The sequence below is a fragment of the Camelus ferus genome, chromosome 19, assembly GCF_009834535.1.
Source record: "Camelus ferus isolate YT-003-E chromosome 19, BCGSAC_Cfer_1.0, whole genome shotgun sequence".
Taxonomy (NCBI): Eukaryota; Metazoa; Chordata; class Mammalia; order Artiodactyla; family Camelidae; genus Camelus; species Camelus ferus.
In genome coordinates, this window is record NC_045714.1 from 38,185,525 (window position 1) to 38,211,346 (window position 25,822).

The following is a 25,822-nucleotide window of genomic DNA, read 5'->3' on the forward strand; positions in this document are numbered from 1 at the left end:
AGGGTGATATTATTATTATCAAGATCAATGAACAGTTTTGAAAATAAATTCCTAAGGAATAAGACAATATGCAAGAGATCCTCATAGCACTATTCGCAAGAGAGAAAACTGGGGATTAAGTCCAATAAGAAAGGAGATGGTTAATTAAATTAAGGTAAGTCACTCAATGGGAAATCAGATAATCAGATTTTTTTAAATAGGCTTTATTTTTAAAAGCAGTTTTAGGTTCACACCAAAAAAGAGTAGAAAGTACAGACAGCTCCCATATCCCCCCTCCCATACACTCACAACATCCTCCGCTATCAACACACCCCAACAGAGTGGTACGTTTGTTACAATGGATGAATCTACACTGACACATCATCATCACGCAAACTATGGATGTAAACAGCATCCATAGTTTACATTAGAGATCATTATTTTTAGCAACATGAAAACACACTTGTATATAAAATTATAGGTAAAAACATGAATGCATTTGGGCAAGTCTAAAAAGGAATACACAGAAATGAAAGAATTATTTTTTTATATTAGTAGAATTATGGAAAGGGTTAAAAATCTAGTTTCCAATCTCTCAATAATGCTATATTTCCTTTACAATATAAAGGGTGGGGAGGGAGCAGGAGGAGAGTTCAATTCTGGCTTTTTCCAAGAAGAAATGGGACGCATGAAATGAAAATAATTTTTTTCTTTGATACTAATGAAGGAAAAAATAGAATTTCTAATTGTAGAGAGTTATTATTTTCTTTGCTTTTCTTTCCAGACAAGGATATTAAAAGATTAGTCAGGACTCTTTTGGTCAGTCCCAAGGACACTTACGCATTAATTCACAGCTGTCAAGCAGGCTTTGTAACACAGAAACTAAACACAGAACACCTCCTGTTACATCACATATATCACTGCAATGGTACATTAGAACACAGAGCACTTAAACAGGTTCAGTGAACACAACCAACAGCTGTTTCAACGAGCTATGCTTTGGGGTGAGTTCCATTAAATGACATGATCTATTTCTTCCCCTATAGCTCCAGGAATAACCAATGGATTCTTTCTGTGACTGTTCAACTACCGTATTTCTGACCTACCATTATTCATGGGTTAACACTTAACACTATGTTGAACTATTGAAGTACCTAGGTATCTAGTACCAAGGACAACATCCAGTTTCCCCATACTTCACATATCTATAAACACACATTTACTTTTTTGTATTACCCATTCTTGCCCATGTTCCTCCAAAAAGATTCTCATGGCCTTTAAAAACATTAATTTTTCTTTTGTTTAAACCAAAAAGATATCAAATAACTTTCTATAAAAGAGAAAAAATATCCCCAAATACTCAAATGTTACTTTTTCAAAGAGGCCTTTTGTGATCATTTTATCTAAAATAGTTTCTTATCATCCCATTATTCTCTATCACAGCAACAGCCTGTTCATTTCATTCATAGTACTCATTAAAATTATACATTTATTTACATACTTACTTATTTTCCATCATCACCACCAATAATATCCATGAGGGTAGGAACAAGGTGTATTATCAGAATCAAGTACAGAGCATTATACACAGGAAACACTCAAGTATTTGTTGAATGAACCAACTCAACCACTTCATGGTTATTTCTTATAGCCTTCTTGATCTTATCCACACACATGCCACACATACGTATTTCATTTACGCAACCTCTATTAAATATCCACAATATGCCAGCCCTTGTGCCAGATTTTTAAATAAAACAATCCCTACCCTTAAGAAACTCTTAATTTTGTGAAGAAGAGAAAGAAAACTAACTACACAAGAAACAGAACCAGGTATCACATTTTAAAATGTTTAAAGACCATCTACCAAACACACACACACACACACACACACACACACACAAAAGCGTTAATCCTTTCCCTGATATATAGCAATAAGAACTCTCATATGCTGTTGATGGGAGTGTAAAATGGTACAATCACTTTGGAAAATTATTTGGCAGTGTCTATGAAGCTGAGTGTATGCCTATTATGTAAGATTCAACAATTCCATTTCTAAGTATATATCCCAACAGAAACGTGTACACATGTTCACACACACAAAAATGTACAAGAATGTTCATAAAAGCACTAATAAAAGCCCAAACTGGAAACAATCCAAATATCCATCAATAAATAAATGGATAAATAAATTGTGGCATATTCATATAACAAAATACTATACAACAATGAAAATGAAGAAACTATTGCTATACAGAATAACACAGATGAATTTCGAAAACAACATTGAATGAAAGCAAACACAAGAGAGTACATACTATACATTTAAAAGGCAAAACTACTCTCTGGTGTTCAAAGTAAAGACTGGTTAACCAAACTGTGGTATGGTTAGGGATAGTGATTAGAAGGGGATCATGGAGCTTCCAGGGTTCTATTCTTTGATCCAGGTGCTGGTTATGTTCACGCTGGAATAATTCATTGAGCTATACACACTTAGGATTTATGCTTTGTTTGTATTTTTATTATACTCAACAAACAACAGAAATTTAGAGATAGAAAAGATCTGGTGTCAATAGAAAAGAGACCATGGATAAGCCTTAAGAAGTAGGCAGAATAGAGAAGGTGAGTGAGAAGGCAAAGGTGAAAGCATGCTGTAGTGGAAAGAGAAAAAAACTGAGTCAGAAGCTCCCGCTCTGTCTCTCATAAATTTTAGAACCAAATAAAATAATCAGCATAAAAGAGATGTGTAAACTACAATGCTTAATATAAATGTGAAGACCTGCTTCCAACAAATTCAATGGTAAACTCTTCTGCAGGCAGCCCATCATTAAAAGAAATATAAGATCGCATCCTTATTTTTTACTTTCAAAAAGATTCTGAAAGACAAAGGAAGGAAGGAAGGAAGGAAGGAAGGAAGGAAGGAAGGAAGGAAGGAAGGAAGGAAGGAAGAAAAGGGGAAGAGGTAGGGGACGGGGAAAGGAAAAGAAAGAAACGGAAAAGGAAAAAGAAGGGAAGGACTCAAGCCAGTCTTAAATACTCTATGTGTCTGGTCCTTTTAGCAAAACTATAAGCTCCACCAGGGCACAGTCTATCTTACACTCTTTTTATTTTCTGTCCTATTGCTCAACACCATTCTGGGCATGGATGGAGTTGGCACTCAATAAAAACTAGGTGGGTTTTTTTTTAATTTTTTATTTTAAATAGAAGGACAATCTGGAGAAGGTCCAGAAAATAACCACAGGAATGATCAGAGTGATGAATAAAAGGTCCTAGTGTAAAGGTTAAAATGAATTGAGGCTGTTTAGCTTGGAGAAAAAGCAACTGAAGAACTAAGGAGTAACTTAGAATAACAACACTTGAGCTGGAAGGGAATTCAGAGATCTTCTAAGTCCAACCTTCTCCTTTCACAGATGAGGAAACTAAGACCCAGGGAGAGGTTGCAACTTGCTTAAGGTAGTTTAGGACCAAAAAAAAAAATTTCTTTTTAAGTTTCAATGTATAAGGTGAGGAAAAAATTTACCCAAGTACCATGAACATAACAAATAGCAACAAAAATAGCAGTTACAACTTTTTGAGGATCTCCCATATGCCCAGGACCTATCTGTTTGCTGTTTTACTTATTTCACAGCAACCTTGCAAAGTTGATACTATTTTTTCCCCATTTTGGAAATAAGGACACTAAGGCTCAGAGAAGTAGGATAAAACATATGTTGAGAACTACCTTCTTTCCTCTATATCTAGGTGGTTCAAAAAACCTGAGTAGAATTCAAGAACATAGGCTCATGCACATTTAGCACCTAGATTTTGATTTCTAAATATTTCAAATATCATTCTTCAATAAAAGGAACCAGGGCTCCCCAGAGAAATTGTTGACTCTAGGACTAGAGCAAAGAAAATACAACATGAACCTGAAATATCTTGTGGTGTCAAGAAATAAGAAAGTGTTCAAAAAATGATGAAGACACATAGAAAGGAACTTGAAGGAGTTCCCAACAGCCAAACAGGGGGCAATTTGATCAGCAAAATAATTAACAAGAATAATGGATTATAATTCATAGAATAAATTAAATATCAATTAGCTCATACCAATACAGATAAATAAATAAATGGAGGGGCAGTGACAACTCTTCCTTATAATAGAATTCCAATCAATAAATGTAGTAGGTAATGATGGAATTAGAAAATGACCATCAAGCAAACACCACAGTAATGACTGCTGCAGTCAAGAACCATTAGCAGAATTATCACATGATATAGCAATCCATTCACTTCTGGGTATATATCCAAAAAATTCAAAGCAGGATCCTGAAGAAATATTTGCACACTTATGTTCACTGCAGCACTATTCAACAGTAGCCAAGATGTGGAAGCAACCCAAATGCTGACTGACAGAAGAATGGATAAAGAAACAGCAGTATACTGATATGATGAAATATTATACAGCCTTAAAAAAGAAAGCCTACGACATTTGAGGATATTATGTCAAGCAAAATAAGTCACAAAAGACTGAATGCTGCATGATTTCATCCATATGCACTATTAAAGTAGTCAAAATCACAGAAACAGAAAGTTATAAAGGTGGTTGCCAAGAGCAGGGCAGAGGGGGAGGAGTTAGTATTCAGTGGATATACAATTTCAGTTTGGGAAGATGAAAAAGTTCTAGAGATCTACTGTATAATAATGTGAATATACTTTACACTACTGAAGGGCACATTTAAAAAGGTGGTAACTTTAATGTTATATTTTTTTACCATAATTTTTTAAAGAATTAATTAATATTATATATCATTTTAAAAAAAAGAGCCATCAATGGATGCTAAAAGTAATGAGCAAAAGTAATGAGCAAAAGTATAATGAGAAACAGGGTATCTGCATAATCTCTCAGTGTCTTCTCACAAGATATTTACTAATCACAAAGAGGAAAATAAGTGACTTTATAATAGAGGAATCTGACAGACACCAATTTAGTAACCCTAGTGATCAAAGTTAACATCACCAGAAATAAGACATATTGGCATCATGTATCCCCTACTAGGATGCACTGAGAAGGAAATAACATCCCTTTTGCCAAATGCATAGCCTCAATCTTATTTTGAGAAAATACTAGATGAATCCAAATTGAGAGACCAAAAAAAGGACATTAATGGGAAAAAAAGGTAAAATTGGAATAAGGTGTATAGATTAGTTAGTAGTATTATATCAATGTTCACTTTCCAGTTTTAATAACTGCACTATAGTTATATGAGAATTAACATTAGAAGAAGCTAGATGAAGGGTATATGGAAATGCTACTATTTTTATAACTTTTGCATAAGCTTAAACTATGTCAAAATTTAAAAAAAAATTTAAGTAGACTCATCAGAGTATGACAGAATTTCAAGAGGTTATTTAGAAAAGACAGAGATGAAAGTCCAATGTCCTTAGCTTTTTGAAATGATAATAGGATTATAGCATTGGACATTACCTTAGAGATCATCTGATACTATCACTCATTCAACAAAGGATGATTTTATGTCATGCCCCTAACACAGTCTTCTAACCATTGCTTGAATATTTCCAGTAAGAGCAAATTTACTTTGTCAAAATACAGCCAGCACATCCCATTATACCACAATTCTAGTTAACACAAAGTTCTTCCTCATTCTGAGCCAAATCTGCCTCCTTGTCAGACATGTACCTGAGAATGTCATTCTGAGGCAGAGTTTTCCAAGCAGGAGAACTCAAAGATGGGAAGATGTGCCAGTGAGGTACAGTCAGTATGACAAAATGTCCAGTTTATTTACACTGGCTAAAATCACATCTTGTCAGCATGAGATAGACAACCCTGTTATTTACATGGATGCTTTGCTATCATGCTGTCCCAGAGCCTAATACCTGTTACATATTAGGTACTCAAGAAATGTTTATTGATTCAAAGAATGAGGCACAAATCAGAGGTTAATATAATGAGCTCCCCCATCTACCATCTCTGCACACATTATTTACAAATGATTTAAAAACTATAGGATAAATTCTATTAAAATTTTCCAATGTACACACACAAAAAAATAGAACATAGCCTAACTCTGAAAAGAAATAGCTATATGACTACCCAAAGTAGATGCTTCTTCTGCATAAGCATTCTTCATTCATTCAACATACATTTAGTGCCTCCTCTGTGTAGGCTTAGTAAGAAGCCCAGGAAATACAGGGACAAACAAGACATATCCTCAGAAGGACAAGGCTTATATACCAGTTGGAAGGAATTACTCTATATTAAGTATTTTAATGTATGACATTTGTATAAATAAATAATATATATAATTATATACTCAAAAATAATTTTTCATTGCATCAAATATGAAAAAGAAAGTTACTGGCTATAAAAGGAATTCATATAAATTGGTAATAAAAATAAATTATCAGCAGATAAATGGAGAAATGATATAAGCGTACAATTTTCACAAACGAGAATACAATTGATAAACATAGAAAAATGTTTAACCCTGATAGATAAACAAAAAAAATGCAAAGCAAAACAAGATAACACATCTACCCAATTAGTTTAAATTTTTAAAAAACACTCAGTTTAGGAGAGGTAATAATGAAAAAGTTATATATACATTGCTAATGGCAGCATAAATTAAAACAACTTTTTGAAGAAAGAAACTGCTCATACCCTTTGACCTAGGGTATACCCTCCTAGGAGTTTATCTTTAATAAATAATTAAAAATGAGAAAAACTATGTAACAAGAAAATGATAACCACGTTAAAAATCTATAATGGCAAAAAAAATAGAAATAACTTAATATAAATGAAGGCTAAATAAATAGAACATGTAGCCATTTAAAAAATTGATTATGAAATCTATCTAACAACATGAATAATGTCTACTCATAAGTGAAAAAGCACCAGAACATAAAATTCAATGGATATTTGTTAAGGTACCAAAGGAAAAAAATAGTACACATACACATACTTAAAAGAGGAAAAGGAAAAGAACCAGCAGATGTTTACAGGTTTGAAGTCATGGGTGATTTTTACTTCCTTTATTACTAAATTATTTGTACAGTTTACAAAAATCAGGAGGAAAAACTCTCAAGGAGGATCCAAAGTAAACTACTTTATAATGAATCACATGATCAATGGTAAACTAAGGCCTCAAATAATTATTCCTTGGATTTTATGCTCATAAAAAGAAAAAAAAAAGAAATATTTCTTACTCCAAATAAAAGTAACACAAAAAGAAACTGAAGAAAAGTTAACTCTATGATGAATATCTGGAAACACTCCCAATCCTAGGCTAAATTCCACTGCTGGGGTATTTAGAAGCAACATCCTAGACACCATACTGCAGGAATCAGTCTGAGCTGGCACCACAGAGACTCAGAAGTGGTCTCATGAGGTTTTTTCCATCACACAATTTGGCTGGCTAATCTATAAATACATGACATTTGCACAAAAACACTAAGGTTTTTTCATACCAAGCAAAGGAACAACAAATCTTACCTGGGAAGTACCAGACAGAGCCCTGCTCCACTGTCTCTGTGTAGGAGACACAAGTACCAATCGGTTGCATACTGGAACCCACTGGGAGATGCTAATCTGGTTCCTCTAGACAAAAAAAAGACACACAAAATCTGTCAGGAATCTATATCAGACTCCATATGCAGAAGGCAAAAAGTTAGGTTTAAAAATCCTGCCAGAACAGGGCACATGAAATGAGAATTTCCAAAACAGAACCAGGACCAAGCCTCTCCATGCTCATCTCTCCAAGGATAAAATGTACCCTGCCTATTCCTGATCCACAGACTAAAAGAATTCTGGTAAATAGCTGACCCAAGCAGGAGGACATGAGCTCCCTCTCAGGCGAGTAACAAAATAAACCTACTCTAAGGCATTTTACAATTATGTTATCATTTAAATTACAGTTTGCAGTGTCTTTTCATAAACACTGATTTACCTGCCCTTCATAGAATCCCTTTAAACAGTGCTAGGATTACCATTATCCCCAAAAGGATGAAGAAATTAGAGCTGAAATTTTTAGGGTGGGAAAACACACTTGGGCAACTTGATTTCCAAGACAAAGGGAGATTAAATGGCTGTCTGAGCTATGGCTAAGGTCCAGTTTTTCCCTTTGGCTTTAACTGACCTCAAAAAGGTCTCTGGACCAAAGTAAAAGGCTAGTTTGGAGAAAGGAGGAGCTCTAGCTTGCTAAATGAGAAGCCTGCTTTATTCTATGAACCTGAAATACATTCCACTGTATAAATGGCATCCATGTACACAGCACTGGAAATCTCTACTCTGAGAACCAACTCTGGGGGATCCAAGGGTTTCTTTCACTTGACCTGTAGACCTAATAGGGCCATAATGAGGACTGGATACACAAACTGTTTGAAAACACTTTGCCAAGCATCAACTACAATACTAGGAGTCAAAGATCTGGATTCTAGTTTAAACTCAGCTACTTTAATATGATCCTGAGAAGTAATTAAACCTCTATTATGCTCAGTTACCTCTTAACAATTACTAACAGTACTTATAGCACTTACTATGTACCAGGTACTTTTCTAGGCACTTTATATAAATGAATTCATTTAAATCTCACAATCACCACCCAAGGACTTAGGTATATTGCTACTATCCCACATGTATGGATAAAGAAACAGAAGTTTGGATAAAATAAGAATAAGTAACTTCCCAAGGTCACATGGTTAACAAATGGTGGGGTTAAGATCTGAATATAGGTAGCCTAACTCCTGGATCCATGCTCATTTATGGAATGAAAGGGTAAAGGAAACATCTCCAAAGTCCCTTTTAGCTCTAACACTCTATGACCTAATCTTGAACCAACTAAAATACAGCATAATTCTGTGAAAAGAGTCCTGCACTTAGAATCAGAAAGCATTGATTTGACTCTTGGCTACACTGTCAGTGAGCTACGAGCATTTGCTGCCTCTTCTATAAAATAAAGAAAACAACCTCTCAGGATTTTAAGTTTAAAAAATAACAAATGTACCTTGCAGTATGTCCAACTCAATAGATATTAAGTTGAATCTGAATCTCCATTTCGTCCTGAGTAGGCAGGAAGGGCCAGGGGTGAGGTGGAGAAAAGTGTTAGAATTTTAAACCTAGAGATGTTTTCTAAAGTGTCTCACTGTTCTAAAATCGTGTAACTGTTTCTAGTGGCTAATCACAGTAATTTATGTTTCAAATGAAAAGTAAAGCTTAAAAATAAGATTTCATTTCAGCTAAGATTTGTTTGCAAATGAGATAGTTACTGGCTTTTTATTTACTAACAGCTGACAGATTTACCAGAATCATTCAACGTCAGATGTTCCTTTCTTAAAAATGTAAGTATGTTGTAAGATGACACTTCAGCAGATTCAGGCTCAAAGAGAAAAAAAAGGTAAGAGGAAATTACAAGTAGGAACAATACAAACTTTTGGAAGATTTTCTGAATAATTTTATCATATTTTTTCCAATGTCAAAGTTTTTCTCTGTAATATTTGACTCTACTTGGTCTAATGCCAATACTTTAAAATCAGTTCTTATTAGAAGAAAGGAGCAATCAACTCTGTTCTTTCCTTGTCCAATCCTACAACAACAATTCTTTGTCCAAACCCTTAAATGAAACTGAGGTGTAGCAGAAAGGATATTTGAATCTCAAGCCATTAAATAGCTGTGTGACCCTGAACTAGTTACTCAACACTCTAGACCTCCATTTTCCCTTATGTAAAAGTGAGAATAATAAAAACTACCTCACAGGAGTGTTCCAAGGATCATTTGTAAAAGCACTTCAATAATAGTAAATCACACACAAAGGTATCATTTTTGTTATTAATAATTGTTACTGAATTACGCAAGTAAGCTCCTCTTTCCCCAGCAAACTATCACAGTAGCAAGAACCATTTTCTTAAAATATTGTTTTGAACTTGGAATTCCCTTTCTTAAAAGCTTGCAGTGCCTCCAAGTGCCTCTGCAGTTAAACTTAAACACCTAATCTTTACCAACTGGATTTCCGTAGACACCTTATTATAATTACATACCTTGCCTTGCCTTCTCCACTCAGCAGTTTCAAAACCTGATTTAGATTCTCTGGTTTGGGAATTAATGTTCCTCTCCACACAAACTAATCCCCTTGTAGTCAGTGCCTCTGGGACAATCTTCTTCACTACTACCCAAATCATGACCTCATCTGCTTCCGTAAGTCTTCCTAGTCTCAAGGTTCTGGTTCTACTGACTCTACTGGGTCCTTTCTCCTTCCCACCTCTCCCATCACTTCACTTATAAATATAAATCTGTGGAAGTACTTATCCCCCTCTTATGGGTATTAATATACTAGGCCTATAACAATTAGCAAACCTTAATTCTCCCAAGTTCAGAAAAATTTATAGCCCTTGCCAGTGGTTAAAATTGTTGCTTCAACTTAGGATAATATATACACCATTACTAAGTGGGAACTAGTTTTACTGTCCTTTTGCCTCACCAACACTTCAAAACCAAAATTTTAAAGATAAGTTTCATGTTTTTATTTCCTGTGCATATTGTAAATTGCGGGTGATTTTACATTTTTATTTCAAAATATTCTGACAGATCAGCTCTTTTTATGACTATACTTCAGTCAGTCCACTGATCAGACTCTTTCTGCATATGGCTTTTAAGATATATAGTATTTTCCTTGGCTCACTCATGAGCTGGAAAAGGCTTTACAGGTAGTGGATTCTATTATTCCTCCTAGTTGTATTTTATAAAGTGACCACAAGCACTGAGTCAGCAAATACTGAACTATTGCTCCTAGGGAAAATACAGGGTTAGGTTCCTGCAAGCTTCTGGTCACAACATTTTCATCGACCAATCAATAGCTGACATTGTTTTTATGTGTTTCTGTTTAAAGACACCTTATTTAATATATGTTACTGATTCATTAACATTGAACTCATAGCCAATAGCACTAACTCATCCTGAACAAAACTTATCTAATACACAAATTTTCTCCATAAGAAACATCACAGCCTTCATGCACTTAGCAACACTAGACAGCACTTTAGTACTACACTTAGGATCCATTTTAAACAGGAAAATCACCAACAAAAACACAAAAATGCAAAATACATGGCACTAAACAGACCATGAGAAGGATACTTGTTTACAGCATAAGAGCTGAAACAAGAAGTTAGAGTATCACCTCGGTCAGGAATATGCATGTTGTAGTTCAAATTTTTCACTCCTCTGCGCACATCCAAAAATGACTGCAAAAGCACCATGAGTTGATTTGGGGATTACAAATGAATTTTAGTAAGTATATGAATTCACAAATACAGAAATCTGTGAATAATGAAAATCGACAACAGTCACCAAATCTTCTACTCTGTAATTCTCCAGTGGTACCTGTATTCTGAACGCCATCAATACTAACTCAATTCTGTAGTCGAAAGGACAAATACTATTGTAGCAAACTCTCCTACAAGTTACAATATGGCCTGCTACAAAACGACACTTACACAGATAGAAGAAGCAGAGAATGTTCGAGCTTTCCCTCAATAACTACTGAACATTCTGCCTCCTCCTACTTTATTAGAGGTGTCCAATAGGAGCTTTCAAAAGACTGATTACATACAGGAAGGATTTGGACAAATCAGTAACTATATTAAGGATGAAGGGTCAAGTTTCATTCAGAGAAAGGAGTTAACAGATATGAAAAGGTTAAAGGATAGAATAAACCCTGTGCTACTGGATTGGATTTCGAGTAACTGGTATGAGTTTCTAACAGAGATATACACAAAGAAATTGATGTTTGTATGTATATGTATACACACACATATATTTCCTACCCCTGAATTGATAGGGCCTGGAGGCAATGACACCTCAGTTGCAATGACCACATGTAGCATCCAAACTTGGTTTCTAAATAGTAATACTTACTAAAAGGAACTAGTCTTCTCTGGAGAAAAGTTGACTCCTGAGTGGGGTTGAAGCTCCTCAAATCTTATTCACAAAGGTTTGGCATTGTTTGATCTGTCTAGCAGTCTCTTGGAAGACTCCATCTGTCTTGGAACTCACCCAGAATGAAAACCGTTTTCCCCAGAAGCATTGGTTGAAAACAAATAGAGGCAATTGTTTAACTTCATGGCTGCCTGAGGCATTATGTAACACTTGGGGGAAACAATAGGTTAACAAAAAAGTTTAAAAGGAAAAGCAGGGAAATGAGATATTCATAGGGGCTTTGAAAAGCTCTGACATACTCCTGGGAATGTGAAGACCATGCATAGGCACAGGTCTGTGCATATGCCCAGAACAGGAAAGATCTGAGATTGCCTAAGCTCTCATCTCTGGTTGACCTGGAGGCTCTGCACAAGCAGGAAGTGAAGGTTAAGGCAGAACTGTCAAATGACTGGCGGAATGTTGAAGATGTGCCCAAGATGCACACAGAGCCCCTCAACAAAAACTAGGAGACTCACTGGTTTCAGGCATTTAAAGAAATTTCCATCTAACCATTAGCTGACCACTAAGCTAACTGGGCAGAGAGCACACAACAAAAAATACAGACTTTATGGAATTAATTCAGAAAAGTCACTAAACAGAAAAAAGCAACAACAAACTGGAAAAGAAAGTCTTGATTTCCAGAGTTGCCACAATGTATTACTTAAAATGTTCAGTTTTCAAAAAAATTTTTAAATATGTTAAAAAAAAAAAAAAAAGTATGGTCCATACACGGGGGAAAAACCAATATAAACTGGGGGCAGGATATAGCTCAAGTGGTAGAGCACATGCTTAGCACTCATGGTTCAATCCCCAATACCTCCTCTAAAAAATATTCAAATAAACCTAATTACCTCCCCCCCCCCGCCAAAATAAAATAATTAAATAATACAATAATAAAATATTTTTTTAAAAATCAATATAAACTGTCCCAGAGGAAGCCCAGACAACAGCCAAACTAGACAAAGACTTTGAACCCGCTATTTTAAAATTTCAAGATCTAAAGGAAACCATATCTAAAGAACTATAGCAAAGTATGAGAAAGGTATCTCAGCAAAGAGAGAATATCAATAAAAAGAGAAATTATACAAAAAAACAAACAGAAATTCTGGAGTTGAAAAGAACAATAAATAAAATGGAACATTTCACCAGAGAAGTTTAACACCAGATTTGAGCAAAAGAATCAGCAACCTTGAAGATAGGTGAACTGAGATTATCCAGCCTGAGGAACAAAAAGAAAAAAAAAAAAATGAAGAAAATTTAACACAGCCCTCAAGACCTGCAGAACACCAGCAAATGTACCAACTTATATACAATGGGAGTCTCAGATGGAGAGGAGGGAAATAAAGGAACAGAAAAAATATGTGAAGAAATACTGGCAGAAAACATCCCAAATCTGGGGGGAGGGTATAGCTCAAGTGGTAGAGTACATGCTTAGCATACATGAGGTCCTGGGTTCAATCCCCAGTACCTCCTCTAAGAATAAAATCAGTGAATAAACCTAAATACCTCCCCCCACCAGAACAAAAAACCAAAACAAAAAACAAAACAAAACAAATATTTTAAAAAAGAAAACATCCCAAATTTGATAAAAAAAAAAAATTAATCTATAAATCCAAGAAGCTCAACCAACTCTAAGTAGGATAAATTCAGAGAGAACCAAAAATAAAAATATCATAATCAAGCTGTTGAAAGACAAATAATCTTGAAAGCAGTACGAGAAGGGACTCATCATGTACAAGAGATCCTCAGTAACATTAACAGCTGTACTTCTCCTCAGAAACCATAGTGGCCAGAAGACAGTGGGATGAAATATTCAAAATGCTAGGGAGGAAGGGAAAAAAAAGACTGTCAAACAAGCAGAACTATCATTCAAATGTGAAGGAAACATTAAGACTTCCTAGATAAATAAAAACTGAGAAAATATGTCAACAGCAGACCTGTCCTACAACAAATACTAAAGGGGGAACTTCAGGCTGAAACAAGACCTTTGATAGTACAGAGACTCAAATCCACATCAAGAAATAAAGTGCACTGGTAAAGGTAACTATATGGATAAGTTAAAAATACAGTATAAACGTTTTGCTTGTAATTATTTTTGATTTTTATTTTTAATGTAAAAGAAAACTGCATAAACCTTATGAAAGGGCATACAATGTATACAGATGTTATTTGAATGACAATAATGCACAAAGGAGGAGGGAAGTAATAAGCAGTATAGGATCAAGGTTTTTATATATTATTGAAATCACACTGGTATTAATTCAAATCACATTTTTATAAATGAAGGTATAAACTGTAATTCCTAAGGCAAACACTAAGAAATAACAAAAAATACAGTAAAACCTTGTATCATATAAAAAAAATATATCATATTTAACTCAAAATGGATCAAGGACTTAAATGTAAGACCTAAAACAATGAAACTCTTAGAAGAAAACATAAGGGAAATGTTTCATGATCTTAGATTTAGCAATGGTTTCTTAGCTATAACACCAAAAACAGAAGCAGTAGAAAATAGTTAAGTTGGACTTCATCAGAATTAAAAACTTTTATGCGTCAATGAATATGATCAACAAAGTGAAAAAGCAACCCATGGAATGGGAGAAAATATTTTCAAATCATTTATCTGATTAGGGACTGACTACAAAATATATATATAACTCTTACAATTAAGTAACAAGAAAAAAACCAACTTGATTAAAAACTGGGCAAAGAACTTGAATAGACATTTCTCCAAAGATATATATAATGTCTAATAAGCATATGACATGTGCTCAGGATCACAGATCATGAGAGAAATACAAATCAAAACTATGGTGAGATATCACCTAATACCCAACAGGATGGCCACTATGGGGCGAAGGACAGAAAACAAGTATTGGTAAAGATGTGGAGAAATTGAAACCCTTGTGCTTTGCTGGTAGAAATGTAAAATGGTGCAGCTACTGTGGAAAACAGAATGGCAACTGCTCAAATAACTAAACACAGAATTACCATATGATCCAATAACTCTACTTCTGATCACATAATCAAAAACAGTGTCAACAGGGACTAGAACAAATATTTGTATACCCATGTTCATGGCAGCACTATTTCACAATAGCCAAAAGATGAAAGCAACCCAAACATCCATTGACAGACGAATGGATAAGCAAAATGTGGCCTCTCCATACAACAGAATATCATTCAGCATTAAAAAGGAAGGACAAGCTGACACATGCTATAATGTGAATGAATCTTGAGGACTTTATGCTAAGTGAAATAAGCCAGTCACAAAAGGACAAACACTGTATGATTCTACTTATATGAGGTATCTAGAGTAGTCAAAATTATAAAGACAGTAAGAATGGATTGCCCAGGGCTGACTAGAGGGGGGCATGGGGATTTATCTTTTAATTGGTATAGAGTTTCTTTTTTGCAAGATGAAAAGAGTTCTGAGGATGACAATGGTGATGGAAGCATAACAATGTAAACATATTTAATACCTTAGTGTATCATTTAGTACTATACATTTAAAATTGGTTAAAATGCTCAATTATGTTATATGTATTTTACTACAATTTTTTTAAAAGTCCAGTGTGGCTTTCTGCAATTTCCACTATTATCAAAGAAAAGCAAAAATGATTACCAATACCCAGGACAGCCCATAAAACAGTAAGTCCCACTGCACTGCTCAGATGTCCATTTCCTCTGCCAGAACTACTCAGCAATAGCAGTGTTTTAGTTTACTCCTTCCCAAACCTATCACCGGAGAAGGGTAAAATCTGGCCAAAAAGACAGAAGAGGAAAAATAAGGGGAGACTAATGAGAATGTTTCAGGGATACTACCTCTCTCTGTGGTTTCTTATCTGCAAAGTGGGGGAATTATAGTGCCTATTTTTTCAAAGAGCTGTTGTAAGGATTAAGTAAGTTCACATATATAAAGTTATTTAAGAGTGCTTACCACATGGTAAATGCCCTATAAATACAGATATCAGTATTACTGCTCGGGAAACCTCAACATTTTGTTTCAACTACAACCTGTATTTCATCTCTCTTTCCTGAACACCAAATCTCCAGCAGCAAAACAAACATCTCCAGCTAGATATTCTCAGTGAAGAGCACTGCTATTAATTCAGTCATCCTAGGCCGACCTTGGATTCACTGTTAGACTCTTCCCCCTCCCTCACCCTTAACATCTAATCTCACCAAGTCCTGTAGACTCTATTTCCTCAATATCTCTTGAAACCATCCCTTCTTTAACCACTTTGTCCCTCCCCTCTTAGTACAGGCCTTCATCACTTTTTCTAGGATTATTTAAGTAGTTTCTGACTGGCCTTAGGGACTCCAATCTCAGCCCTCTCTGATCTATCCACAATTGCTACAGGGATCTATAAAAACAAAAATCTAGTAGTGAGTATATGAGCGTGTACTATGTTGACTTTTTTTTTTCCTACTTTTTTATACTTTCAAAATAAAAATTTTAAATTTCAATTTAAAAATGAGAGAAGAAACAAAAATGTTCCCCTGATCAGTCATGGTTGGAGGGGAGAGCAATAAAAAAAAATTACAAAAGGGCACAAAGAAACTGTAGGGAGTGACGGACACGTTAATTACTTACTATAATGATGGTTTTTCAGGTGCAGACCTGTGTCAAGACTCACCAAATTGTACAATAAAATAAATGTGATTTATTGTATGTCAATTATTACTTATTTTTAAAAATTTAAATGAGGGGAAAAAGCAGAGTAAATGCATCAAAAAACCTTTAAAAAGGGAGGGTAGGGATATAGTTCAGTGGTAAAGTGTGTGCTTAGCATATGGAAGGTCCTGGGTTCAACCCACAGTGCCTCCACTAAAAAATAATAATAAAATTCATTTTTTTAAAAAAAACCTTTAAAAATAAATCTTCCCTTTGTTTGCTGAAATACTTCAGTGGCTCCCCTCTGCCCTCAAGATAAATCCTCAACTCCTAACTATGATATGCAAAGCAATGCCTCCTCTCCTGCACTTCCCCATAAGTGCCCTTGAGTCCAGACAAAGAAATTTACTCACAATTCCTTGGTTGTCTAGCACAGTAGCATAAGCTAATGCTTCTCCTCTATGCCCTTTTCCCCATTCCCCATCTAACACTCTCCCACTTAGTTCAGAAATCTCCCTGATGGATGCTTGTTCTCAGGCTCTTCTACTCTGCTACCACAGTACCTGGTTCAGACTTCTATCACAGCATTTTGAGAATTATATTAGTAGTTTTCTTTTCTGTCCCTGCTATTAAATTATAAACATGAGAATAAGGTCTATGTTTTTCATCCTCAGTCCCTCAGGATAGTTCTTAGAATGTAGTAAACACTCCAAAAAGTTGTGGAATTAAAAGGAAGGGGAGGAAAAAAAGGAAGGGAAGAAAAGCGTTTAAAATGTCACTTGTACCAACTGATTCTCTGATCAATCCTATAAAACTTACAATTAAGAAACTCTGAGGCTCAGAGAAGTTAAGTGACTTGCTCAAGGCCACACTCATAGTTAAGCAATGGGGCCAAGCTTTCAAACAAGGCTCTTTCGACTCCCAGACAGGTGCGCTTTCCTAATCTGTGAATGCCTCACAGTGCCTAATCAAATGCCTCTTCAGAATAGGTGATCAATAAATATCTTCTACTTTCATGTTTACTGTCACTCTCTAGTACACAGGGAGTTTCTGCTGCTTTGTCACACATTACAACATATAAGAAAACTTCGGAGAATTACGATATACGGTATAAAGTGAAAGTGACTTATCTAAACTTGCTTTTTACCTAAAAAGATGAATGGAAAGGGATAAATAAAAAGGAAAAAATTAACTAACAGAAGGTAGTTAGAGAAGTGGTTTCAATGGATGCTACCATATAAGAAGAAATAAACCTGCAACCATCCATATGCTCAGGGGCAAGACTAAGATAGCTAGGGCAGCCACTAACTTCCAAGACAAGTTAAGGTATTCATTTCAGGTCTAGAGCCCAATAAAGTTCTCATCTTTCCCCCCAAATATCCATCTTAAAAACACTTAGGACATCCTAGTTGCCATTTTCCCAGTAGTCCTCAGATCTGAATCAATGGCATCAACAATCACTTCATCAAATGAAACTCTCTGTAGGTTATAGGCGCTACTCTTCAAACAAACTTTCACTGAGCAGCAAGAGGGCACTGCACTCTGCAAGGCTGACAGGGAATACAAGAAATAAAACCGCAGTTCTTACAAGCCACAGAAAAAAAGATTAGAAACTCAAGTTTCTAACACAACTCAAAAGATAGCAAGAGGCAGGAATAGACGGTGTCTGGTATGAAAAACAATGTCCTTAACCCAGTTTTTGAAAGACTTTCTAAAATTATTAACTCTCCCATCCCTCCAATGCTTAGGAACCAAGCTCTTTATCCTCCTAAACTTTTTCTGCTGCCACTTTCTTTCTCTTTAATTCCTAGAGGTCAGAGTCTGCAAAAAGGATCAGAACTGAATCACAAGAAGTGCAGCAGCTTCCCATACGGATGCTAGTAAGTCGGGCAGTTCTTCCTCACTTATTTCATTCATTCCTTCAGTAAATATTTATTTCACTGTGCTAGGCAAAGTGAAAATGATAGATATGACCCCCGTTCTCATGTAGTTCTCAATCCAATAGCCTATAACAGTATTCCACTCAACCGTGCAGTTACAAATTGATATACTCATCTATGGGACAAACCCAGAGAACCTCAGAATCCGAAGGACCTGCTGATTTTCCTCCATGCTTTGCCCATGGGGACTGTTAAGCCCAAAAGTGACTTGCCCAAGGTCACACTCTGCGTTAGAGACAGAACAGGAACCAGAACCCAAGTCTCCTGAAATTCCAATCAGTGCCCCCACGCGCTGCCTCCCTCCCCACGAGGGGAAGCGGTCACAGGTGGCGACCCAGGAAAAGCAAGCTTTGTCAAATTTAGGACCGACATCACTCTCTCCCCTTCTCCAAAGAGGGGAAGCCACCAGCAAACCGAAAGCAGGGGAAGGTGGGAAGATGCCTCAGTTTCCCCTCAGAGAAGCGGTCGCGCAGCCTCGCTACCGCACAGACTCCGCTCCTGCACTTGCGTCCAGTTGCTCCCGTCCCGCCCTCTCCGACTCCAACCCCGGGGCCCGGGGGGCAACGGCACAAAATTACTCCTTCACTCACAAGGACTCGCACCAGCAACGCCATGTTTCTCAACAACCATTTCCGGGTGAAGGGTGGGCTTCCGGAGTCCCGTCTGCCACCACCCCTTCACTAGATAGTCTTTTCTCCTGAGGGCGCCCGGCAACGCGGCGCAGGCGCACAGAGGCCGCTGAGCGCACTGGTGCGCTTTCCGCGCGCTTTCCCCGCGCTGTGCGCGAGACGGCGGGGCCTGGCGTGCGGCCGGACGTTTGGAGCGCGCGCGCGCGCCACCTGCTCTCTCTAGTCTCCGCCAGACACGTCACAGAGGCTCGAGTCCTCCCGGAAACACCCGTCCTCTTTGACCTCTGCCTCGGGCTTTTCGTAGCTCTCTTCCTAACCCCCACCTCACCAGCCTCAGCCGCCTTGTCAAAGTCCCACTTTCCCAGACTCTGTCCTCACGAGGATTCCCCCCTTTTCACTGCGGGTTGAAAAGAACAGGATCTTGGGAGAATCCCAACATTTAAGGGCTCCCGTAAAAGAGCCTGAGAAGGAGGAGGAACACAGGACACAGCTGAGTTATGAAAGTCGGGGGAAGACTGCGGCCATATGGTGTCCTGAGACCTGAAGAAGGAACTTTAGGGGTTTCTGTTCGGTTGGTTGTGACTGGGAACATATTTGAGTACTGTTACAAAATTACATTATAAAGATGAAGATACAGAAGAAAAGAATCAAGGATGCAAGGAGTTTCCTCAGGAGGTGGGAGAGAATGGGCTTGGCTAGAGGACCTCTTGCATTCGTTATATCCCAAGAGCAGTAGAAGAAAGAAGGTGTCAGTGTTCCTGGGGTTAGGAAACAGAGGAGCAGGGTGTTGAAAGACATCCTTCCTTTTCATTCAGTCAACATAGATCCATTGAATGTCCACTATGTGCTGTACACAAGACAGGTGTGGATATTGGCTTCCTGGAGCTTGTAGATGAGGGAGGAGGGGCACACAAGTCTAGTAAGCCAATGGAAAAAAATAAAATAGTTTAAAACTGTAGTAAGTGCTATGAAGGAAAAAGCAAAGATCTAAACTAGAGAATAACTTGGAAAACTACCCTTTAGACAGTGTAGCCAGGTAAGGCCTCTCTGAGGAGATGACATGTAAGTTGAGATCCAAAGGATGAGAAGGAGCTAGCCATGGGAATTGACTTTGAACATGTTAGTCTATCTATTGGAGAGCGAGTGAGGAAAGGAAAATTCCAGGAAAAGATGAGAAAGAACAAGGGTTTATTTCAAGAATATGAAAGAAGACCAGAGTGATACTGAAATTAATCTTAAGTAAGTTAAAGAGATAATCAAAAGGGATAGGCAGAGGCTAAATTTTGTGAGGACTTCTAGATGAAGTCTGGATTTTATTCTAACAGGAAGCTATTAGAGGATATTAAACAGAGGACATATAATTGGTTCATGTTTAATAAACTAACTTTGACTACTATATGTAGATGCATCAGAGGGTGAAATGTGAAAATGGAAAACCAATTAGTAGACTAATGGTCTCCTAACACTGATTTTAGTGTATAGATTTAGTTTTGTTTTTATACAGAATGTTAAAGATTTCTTTCATTCATCTTCCATATGAAGAATTTTATAAGCCGAAATGAAGATGCTTTCTGCACTCGAGTGGGCAAATTACCTGTACAATATTGAAAACAGCGGTGTAGTACTCCTATATGTAAATTATGACAAGTGGCACTACATATTAAAAAGAGGTAAGAGAAACATTCTTATTAAGCAGATTCAAGAAGCAAATGTGATGCAAAAACAGTGCAAATTTAAGACCAAGTAAGTAATTCACACAAGAGATGATAAGATGTTGGAGATAAGAGAAAAGATTGAAAAGATTGATACTCAGTTTCCTTTCTGATGGTTTCTACTTTCTCTGTAAACTAGGTGGGAGAGTTTTTCTGCTTAGAGGAACAGAGATGGTATGAGATTGCAGTTTAGAAGAGTGGAGAAAGTTTAAAATTTAACAGAATGAAAGAAAAGGGGTCCAGTGAAATATGGAGGATCTAGTTGAAGTTGGTAACTCTCCAATTTATAAATTTTAATTAATTTTTTAAATTTTTTATTTTTTGGAGATGGGAGGTAATTAAATTTGTTTGTTTGTTCATTTGTTTGTTTGTTTATTGTAATGGAGGTGCTGGGGATTGACCCGAAGACCTTGTGCGTGCTAAGCATATACTCTACCACTGAGCTATACCCTCGCCCCATTAACTTTAAATTAAAAAGTGATACATGATTACACTCTCCTTTCTAAAAATAAGCATGTTACAGATAAAGCTAAAGTCTCTTACCACTACCGTTAGTCCCAACCTTTATTCCCAACCCTCTCTAAAATTGTATTTCCTTCCAGATCTTTTATTAAAGCTTTCACATACACACACACATATCATCCCTTAGAAAATATATCATTCTGGTTGGTGTGGGTTTTCTTTTTCTTTTTCACTTAATTGACAACATACTTATGTTTTACTTTGCTGCTTCCTTCTTTTTACTCAAGTTCCTTTTTTTAATTCTACATATGCTGCTCTAAATAGATCCAATTCATGTCCTTTTAATATCTGTTCTATCATATGATATAGATGGCAGATAGTTTATTTCCTTTTTTTGTTGTTCTTATGACCAGTGTTTCCATGAATATTCTTGCACACTTAAGAACAAAAATTTTAATGGCTCCAATCTATTTCTGTGTGATTTTTTCTTCAAAATCATTTATTCACCTGGGATTAGCAGAGGAGAGTCATTAGTTGAATTCAATAAAAGATTGTTTTCCCAGGTCATGGAATGGATGGCATCATTATGAAAAAGATGATGATATTGTCAAGAAAAAGTTTCAAGTTTCAGACCAGGAAATCTCTGTAGTAAAGGATATAAAGAGAGAAAGAGACTGTTAGGAAAGAAGAGGAGGCAAATGAGTAAAAGAAAATGTAATGAGGAAAATGGAGTGAAAGCTTAAAGGATAAGAAATTGTGGTCAGATTTTTGTAATTTAAAGTTTTAGGGTTAAAACTATTCTGAGTGATGACAAAGTACAGGGAATGACTGTGGAAGAAAGTGGCCGAAGTGAGGTGGAGGTGAAAATCCCTGGAGTGGAGGTTATACAAGGATATACAAGGAACTGGTAATGGTGGTTATGGTTGTTGATTCTGAGAAGAGAATGGGGTGACTAGGAGGTTAGGTAAGGAAGGTAGACATACTTTTCATTATCTATCCTTTAGTCTTGTTTGAAATTTGTACCATATCTATATAATTACCTTTAAAGTTGAAATAAAAACATCCATATCACTCTCAAAATCTTATTCTGCAAAAAAAAGTTGTTTTACTCATTGGTATTACATGAAATACAGAGAAGTAGAACTTGGTCCTTGCCCTCAACCATATTACAGTTGTGGGAGTATAATACATAGTCACAATTTTTTTAAAACACAATACCAAAGAATGAAGTTGGACTCCTTTCAAGCAACATATGGAAAATTAATTCAAAATGAATCATAGACCCAAATGTGAGAGCTAAGCTATAAAACTGTTAGAAAAAAACACTAAGTCTTCTTGACCTTATGTTAGGCAAAGCCTTCTTAGATACAACAGCAAAAGCACAAATAACAAAAGAAAACAATAGATAAGTTAGACTGCATAAAATGTAAACTTTTATCTTGCAAAAGATACCATCAAGAAAATGAAAAGATAACAGAATGGGAGACAGTATTTGCAAATCACGTATCTGATGAGGGACTTGTATCCAGAATATACAACTCAATAATAAGAAAATAAACACCCAATGAAAAATGCACAAAGGATTTCAGTAGGCATTTTTCTAAAGAAGATATACAAATGGCCAATAAACTAATAAAAAGATGATCAACATCATTAGTCATTAGGGGGACGCACACACACTATGAGATACGACTTCACATGCCCACTAGATGGCTATAATCAAGCAGGCATGTAATACAAAACTCTGGCAAGGATGTGGAAAAACTGGATCCCTTCCTTATACATTGCTGATGGGAATGTAAAATTATACAGCTGCTTTGGAAAACAATCTGGCTGTTCCTCAAGATGATAAACAGAGTTACCATATGGCCCAGTGATTCCATTCCTAGGTGTATATTCAAAAGAAATTAAAACACATGCCCACACAAAAACTTGTAGATGGCTTTTCACAGGTGTCAGCCGAGGCAGCCAATTCTGCCTACATTGGCAAGGTCAAGGCCATGTTCAACTCCAGCGTGAAGATCATGAAGCCCAATGGTGAGAAGCTGGAGGAGTTCGAGTCCAGCATCTCCCAGGCCCTCCTTGGGATGAACCTCAAGGCCCAGCTGCAGAAGCTGAAAATAACCGTGGCCAAGGAAATTGAAGTCTATGGTAGTCAGAAAGCTATTGTAATCTTTGTTACAGTCCCTCAACTGAATTCTTTCCAGAGAATCCATGTCCAGCTAGTGCGCAAGTTGGAGAAAAAGTTCAACAGGAAGCACGTTGTCTTTATTGCTCAGAGGAGAATTCTGCCTAAGCCAACTTGAAAAAGCCGTACCAAAAACAAGCAAAAGCATCCCAGGAGCTGCACTCTGACAGCAGTGCACTATGTGATCGTGGAGGACCTGGTTTTCCCAAGTGAGATTCCGCGTGAAACTGGATGGCAGCCGGCTCATAAAGGTTCATTTGGATAAAGCACAGCAGAACAATGTGGAACACAAGGCTGAAACATTTTCTGATGTTTATAAGAAGCTCACGGGCAAGGATGTTAATTTTAAATCCCCCAAGTTTCCATTGTAAACAAAGTGACTAAATAAAATAGTATTCACAAAACAAAACAAAACAAAACAAAACTTGTAGATGAATATTCATCACAGCATTATTCATAATAGACAAAATGTGGAAACAACCTAAATGTCCATCAACTGATGAAATGAATAAATAAAATGTAGTATATCCAGAAAATGGATTATTATTCAGCAATAACAAGTCATGAACTACTGATATACCACAACATGGATGACCCTTGAAAACATTGTGCTAAGTGAAAAAAGTTAATCACAAAAGGCTGCACAGTGTATGAGTATAATTCCACTATGAAGTGTCCAGCCACCCACTCCCGAGACCAATTCTTGAACCTCATCACCAGAATTGTTTTAATTATGAAACCTCTATTTTATGCCATTCTGGGTTCTCACTATCCTATTATTTAAGCTTTCTTTCATTCCTAGTACACTTGTCATTCTACCCCATTGAGACCTCCAGGCTTTTGATTGCTTCTCTTTACACAGTAGTCTGTCAACCCTCTCCTCTCTCTACTTCTATCTAGCTCAGACCATACAGCTTAACATTTTAATTGTTTAATTGTCTCTTGATAATGTTAACTCCCTTACTCAAATGTCTTTCTAGCCTGCCCACTTAGAGAGACCCCATGCCTGTAATTGTCCATTTATTCCATGCCTGCATCTAAATTATTGAGTACTATTGGAGAAAATCATGCAAGGAGCATACTGGTACCACCAAATATAGTTACCAACCTTTAATATGCTCAATTCTGCCCCACTTCTTCAAAATTACTGTTTATAACTGTATTAGATTCCTAGGGTTACCATGACAAAAAAACACAAACCAGGTGGCTTAAAACAATGGAAATGGGGGGAGGGTATAGCTCAAGTGGTAAAGTGCATGCTTAGCATGCACAAGATCCTGACTTCAATCCCCAGTACCTCCCCTAAAAACAAATAAACCTGATTACCTCCCCCCACCAGAAAGGAAAGAATGGAAATGTATTATCTCACAGTTCTGGAGACTAGAAGTTCAAAATCAAGGTGATGGCAGGACCATTCTCTATCTAAAGGCTCGAGGGGAGAAGGCTGTTACCTTGCCTCTTCCTAGTCTGGTTGTTGCCAGCAATCCTTGGTATTTTTTGGTTTACAGCTGGCATAAGTCCAGTCTCTGCCTCTGTTGTCACACGGCCTTCTCCGTTTGTACATGTCTCTGTGACCCTTCTCATCTTACAAGGATTCCAGTCATAGTGGATTAGAGCCCACCCTAACGACCTTATCTTCACTTGATTACATCTGTGAAGATCCTTTTTCCAAATAAAGTTATATTCACAGGTTAGGGTTTGAACTTTAACATATCTTTTTAAGAGACACGAACCATAACAGGAACCTGTTCCACATTCCTTGACTCTGACCCCTTCCTACTCTCTCTGAACAGGTGGCCTCCTGCTTCACAGAGTAAATAGAAATTAGATGCCGATAGAAGGAAACTCAACTTCCCACCACCAAACTAAACCTGCTTGTATCATGTGTATGTATCTTTTCTTCTTTATATCATTTCATGGAAGAATTGCTGTTTTTCCTATTTAAAGGTAACCTCATAAAGTGTTCTTCAAACTTGACATGTCCAAAACTGACCTCATCTTCTTCCTCTACAGATCTGCTCCTCTTTCTATGTTCTCTCTCTTCGTTGTTAATGGCACACCATCCCCCCAGTTCCCCAAGCAAAAAGCCAGAGGATTCACCCTTGACTCAGCTTCTCCCTTACTCCCTCCATCCCAACACTCTCCAAGTCTTGCTGATAGAGCAGAACCACAGTTTCCTTGGACTTGTACAGTCCACGTATATTAATGAAGCCCACACTTATATTTGTGCCTAGGCACCCACATTATATTCAGATGATTCTACTGAGTTCACAGCCACCTACAACACTCTTTCCCATCTGAAGTTGTGAAATCACGCTTCTTCACA

The 25,822-nt window shown here is 36.8% G+C and overlaps 1 protein-coding gene and 1 pseudogene across 1 annotated transcript in view; one reads left to right on the top strand and one right to left on the bottom strand.

Moving 5' to 3' along the window:
• Positions 1 to 19,268, bottom strand: part of LOC102510080 (ubiquinol-cytochrome-c reductase complex assembly factor 1) — an 86,339-nt gene extending 67,071 nt beyond the window's left edge. The window contains exons 1-2 of the mRNA XM_006188567.3: positions 19,096 to 19,268; positions 7,469 to 7,573 (exon numbers count right to left, since the gene is read on the bottom strand). Of these exons, the coding sequence (XP_006188629.1) occupies positions 7,469 to 7,573; positions 19,096 to 19,119 (129 nt within the window). The 5' untranslated portion in view covers positions 19,120 to 19,268. The remainder of the gene's footprint in view (positions 1 to 7,468; positions 7,574 to 19,095) is intronic.
• A 4,040-nt stretch (positions 19,269 to 23,308) lies between these two features.
• LOC102507021 lies at positions 23,309 to 23,867 on the top strand (annotated as a pseudogene).
• The last annotated feature ends 1,955 nt before the right edge of the window (positions 23,868 to 25,822 follow it).